General features: G+C 30.8%; 1 protein-coding gene across 1 annotated transcript; it reads left to right on the plus strand.

Annotated features, from left to right (window-relative positions):
- The first annotated feature begins 2,303 nt into the window (after positions 1–2,303).
- On the plus strand, positions 2,304–3,347 carry LOC107961550 (expansin-A23). The gene is made up of 2 exons (XM_016897658.2): positions 2,304–2,492; positions 2,590–3,347. Exons 1-2 carry the CDS (start codon positions 2,327–2,329, stop codon positions 3,210–3,212), a joined length of 789 nt encoding a protein of 262 aa, XP_016753147.1. The 5' UTR covers positions 2,304–2,326; the 3' UTR covers positions 3,213–3,347.
- The last annotated feature ends 1,133 nt before the right edge of the window (positions 3,348–4,480 follow it).

Here is a 4,480-nt window from a genome sequence, read left to right on the forward strand (position 1 = left end):
CAAGTTTTACTTTTTTTCTCAGAGTTCTGGGTGCAAATTCATAATCTTCCGATAGGGATGATTTCGGGGGGCTTAGCACGTCAGTTTGGAAATTTTATTTGCCACTTCATCCAATATGATACAACTTTTGTGACAAGGGGAATAAGGAGGTATATGCAAATCATGGTTAAATTGGATGTTCGAGTTCCATTGAAACGAAAGAAAAAAACTATCATTAGACCAAAACCGGGAAGGGTACGTTTATTTCCACTATGAAAGATTAACATTATTCTGCTTTCTATATAGGAAATTAGGCCACGATGAGGGTTTTTGTCCAATAAGGGTGATAACTGGTTCTCAGGAAGGGTGCCACCAGTGAATAGCATATGGCTTCTGGATGACAACTTGGACGTTAGTCATGCAGGTGGAAGTCCAATGGGAATAGATCTGGATGGGCGTGCTGACGAGAGGAGTTTTGGAGTCATCTAAACTTCTTATCTTTATTTGAATTGACGGGGGAAGGGAGTGGCTAATTAATGAGCAGGAACTTACTGGACAGATGGAAGTGGGCTTTAACTCAGAAGACTACCTAATTGAAATGATAGATGGGAAGAAGAGGCAACACACGCTAAAAGTACAACCAACTATTTTTGTAATTAATGATTCACCGGATTTGGGAGGTAATAATGAGATATTGGCTGTTGCTAGAAAACAGGCTAGCTGGATGTAATACAAATTTTAAACGAATTCATTATAATATACATTGTATCGATATCACTAGATTTATCTTAATTAAACGAAACAAAACAAAAATTAAAAATAATGTATAAATTATAATAATCTATTTAATTTTTATATTCAACATTTTATAAATTTGAAAAACGGGTCAAATTCAACGTAGACTTTGAATATCAAAACTAGACCTTAGCTTATTTTTAAATGGACCTTTTTTGTCCTAAGTTTACTTTTAGATAGACCTGATAATCGGCTGGGATCAAGTTGGGCCAATGTTATATCAACAATGTCCTTTTGTTACAAAAATCGTTAATTTGATATGTTAAATCTTATGTGACATAATTTAAAATAAAAATTTTAAAGAAAAATAAATGCAAAAATTTTGATTTTGAAGTTTCCGAAGCTTTTGTAAACGACTAGTCATAAAATGTGTTCTATTCTTATAACAAAAGATTGAACCCTTGACTACATTGTTAAGAAATAAGATGAATAATTACCACACCACACCTTATGGTTGCATAGAAATACAATTATATATAAAAATTATATGGAAAATAATAAAAATGAGTAAGTAAATTTAATAAAATTTCTATATAAATAAATTTGATAAAATGAATTTAAAAAGGTAACACACCTATAGTAATTAACCAGACTTTGTTAGATATTTATATTTTATTAGCTATTTATATTTTATATAAAATATTGTTATAAATAGTAATTTAATTAATCTCAACAGGTGTTATGCAACTGAGGCGAGGTATGCTGATTACGGTGGAGTTTTTGAATTTTTTAGTATCCAAGTTTTGGTAGCATGCGTAATTGTAATATGTAAGTCTCCACTCTATCATATACGTATATTAGGAGTGGATTTTGTCTGATTTTTATTCTATTATATTTTTTACTAATTTGATTTTATATTATACTTGATTGAATTTGTATTTGTAGTTGTACTTGTAGTTCATAATGGATTTGGTTTTTTTGGCATAATAATTTTTTTGGCCCTCCAATTTTATAAAAAAGTCATTTTAGCCTTCTATATTTATTTATTTTTGTATTTTATAGCTCTTAAATTAGTATTATTTGTCAAATCACCTCAAAATACATGCCACATCAACAAAGCTAATAAACGTTAATTTTTCTATTCATTTTTAGACGATTTAATAAGCAATGCAAATTTAAAGACTAAAAGAAACAAAAAAAAATTAAATAAATAGGTAATGAATTAAACTCTAAAAAAAAGTGTTACAAAATCATATCAGTTAGTAACGAAATCCTTAATTAAATAATTAATAGATTTTTTTGGGGGGTGATATTGAGTTAATCCCTTTCTCAGGTAATTAGCGAATAACGTAACGGAAACATAGTAGAAGAAAAAACTGGGCTGGTTGTTTCCAAATTCATAAAAAACATTAGATTATTTTCCATAATTTCTTAATTCCTTTACATTAGTTTTGCTGTAATTACCAAAACCATCGTTTTAGCTTAAACGGGTTAAATTAAAGTCTCATAATTTATAAATTTCCTTTCCTTCTATAATTCCTTTTGACCTATATTTATCTGTCAGTTCTTGGCCCCAGTTTTTCATCAAAATAATAAAAATCTTTTTGCAGCAATGGCTACCCTGAAGCTTTTCTTTTCATTTCTCATGGTTACAGTTCATTTGATTTCATCCATGGCGGCCAATAGGCATATGCTTATGGGTAATCAAATGATTGACTCAAACTGGTATGATGCCCATGCAACATTTTATGGTGATATGAGTGGTGGTGGCACCATGCGTAAGTATATATATTGTGTTTTGGTTATTGCAACATTTTATGCTTTGCATTGCGTATGTCGAGATTTAAATCTTGAGACCGTGTTTGATTATTGCAGAGGGAGCTTGCGGATATGGTGATCTATTCAAGCAAGGGTATGGACTCCAGACGACAGCACTAAGCACAGCATTGTTCAATAATGGTCTCACCTGCGGGGCTTGTTTCGAGATCAAGTGTTTCAATGACCCTCAATGGTGTTATCCGAAAGCCGGCTCTATCATAGTGACCGCAACCAATTTTTGTCCTCCCAATTACTCGAAACCGGATGGGAACTGGTGCAACCCACCATTAAAACACTTTGATCTATCAAAGCCGATGTTCACTAAGCTAGCGTATTACAAAGCCGGGATCATCCCGGTCAATTACCGTCGTGTCTTGTGCTACAAGAAAGGTGGGGTTCAATTCCAAATTAAGGGAAACCCTTACTTGACATTGGTGTTGTTGTACAACGTAGGAGGAGTTGGTGATGTTAAGGATGTTAAAATCAAAGGGTCGAGTACCGGGTCGTGGTTGCAGATGAGCCGCAATTGGGGTGTGAATTGGCAGACGGGAACAAAGTTAGTGGGGCAAGGCTTATCGTTTCAGGTGACTACTAGTGAAGGGAAAATGATTGTGTTCGATAACGTTGTGCCAGCTAATTGGCAGTTTAATCAAGTATTTGATGGGAAAAAGAACTTCTAGGACATCTTTTTTTTTTTTTTTGGTTTTTAAGGTAGTTTATAGTTTAGGGTTTTGATTGGTGCATGCCCTAAGCGTGCATGTTTGTTTTATATAAAACAAGAAATTTAATAAACATAATTGCAAATTTTGAGATAATGTTGCCCAAAATTATCCTGTTTCATTCACATGTTATTAAAATGTTTAGTCTAACACTTGTTTTCTTACAACTTACATGCAATTACACAAGATTAAGGTTTTGTGTGGTTATACAAAATATCATATTATTACACTAATTATTACATTAGAGAAATTTCTAAAGGCTTTCCATCTCTTTGTGACTCGAGTATTTAAGATTCTGAATACTTAATATCAAATGTTTTGTAGACAATATAAACTAGATTGATTAAATTCAAAAAGTAAATCTCAATTGTATTTATGTTCGCTCTTAATTTAATTAAAATCAAATTTTTTTTCATTAAAGAAATATAGAACACAGTATTTTTTCATTAAAAAATTAATACAAATGGAATAAAATAAATTGAAAAAATTATTTGTTATGTTATTAGTGAAAATATTACACTACATGAATAGAGCGAGTGTAGTAAAAAAATATTAAAAAATGGATACATTGTAGTATCAAGTAGAACTAAATTGTTTTACTGCAATAAATTCTACGTTACTAACCAGAGATTAATTTTTAAAAGTAAACATAATAAAAAAATAAATAGAAAGAAATTCATAGAATTTATGGAATGTGCTTAAATTGTAGCATTTTTATTAAAGGGGCTGAATTATACGGGCTAACATTGGACCATTGCAATGCATTAGTTTCAAAGCTTTAGCCAACCTAACCTTCGGCCTTTCAAGTCATTCCCAACAAAAGCTCAGGACTTCTTAAGTATGAGTTGGGTCTGACTTTAACTAAATTAATTTAAAGCTTGAGTTATCACTTAATTTGAAATGATATGAATTTAAGATAAATATTTTTTTAATTTGAATTAATCTTGATTACTATTTAATTCAAAAGATTTTATTTGATTTAAGTTTGGATTACAAGATGTTTACTCAAGATTCATTCTAATTTTTCTCTGTCACTTTTCCATGTACATATTATGGTACATGATATTTAAAAAAAAAACAAATTATAGTTGCTCCTTTCAATAATATCATTTCTATGATTCAAATATGAGTATATTATCTACAAAATAAGATGATACATAAAGATTGCTAAGGGTCTGCTAGTATAGCATGCCTGTTCCTGTCTGTTAAAATAGCACGTCTGTTTTCTT

The sequence above is a fragment of the Gossypium hirsutum genome, chromosome A05 (assembly GCF_007990345.1).
Source record: "Gossypium hirsutum isolate 1008001.06 chromosome A05, Gossypium_hirsutum_v2.1, whole genome shotgun sequence".
Taxonomy (NCBI): Eukaryota; Viridiplantae; Streptophyta; class Magnoliopsida; order Malvales; family Malvaceae; genus Gossypium; species Gossypium hirsutum.

What these genes read in the sequence shown, in the direction of transcription:
- LOC107961550 (XM_016897658.2), top strand. Translation starts at nt 2,327, where the DNA reads ATGGCTACCCTGAAGCTTTTCTTTTCATTTCTCATGGTTACAGTTCAT. An exon ending in GAGTGGTGGTGGCACCATGC is followed by an intron (nt 2,493 to 2,589) that starts GTAAGTATATAT and finishes TGATTATTGCAG; the next exon opens with AGGGAGCTTGCGGATATGGT.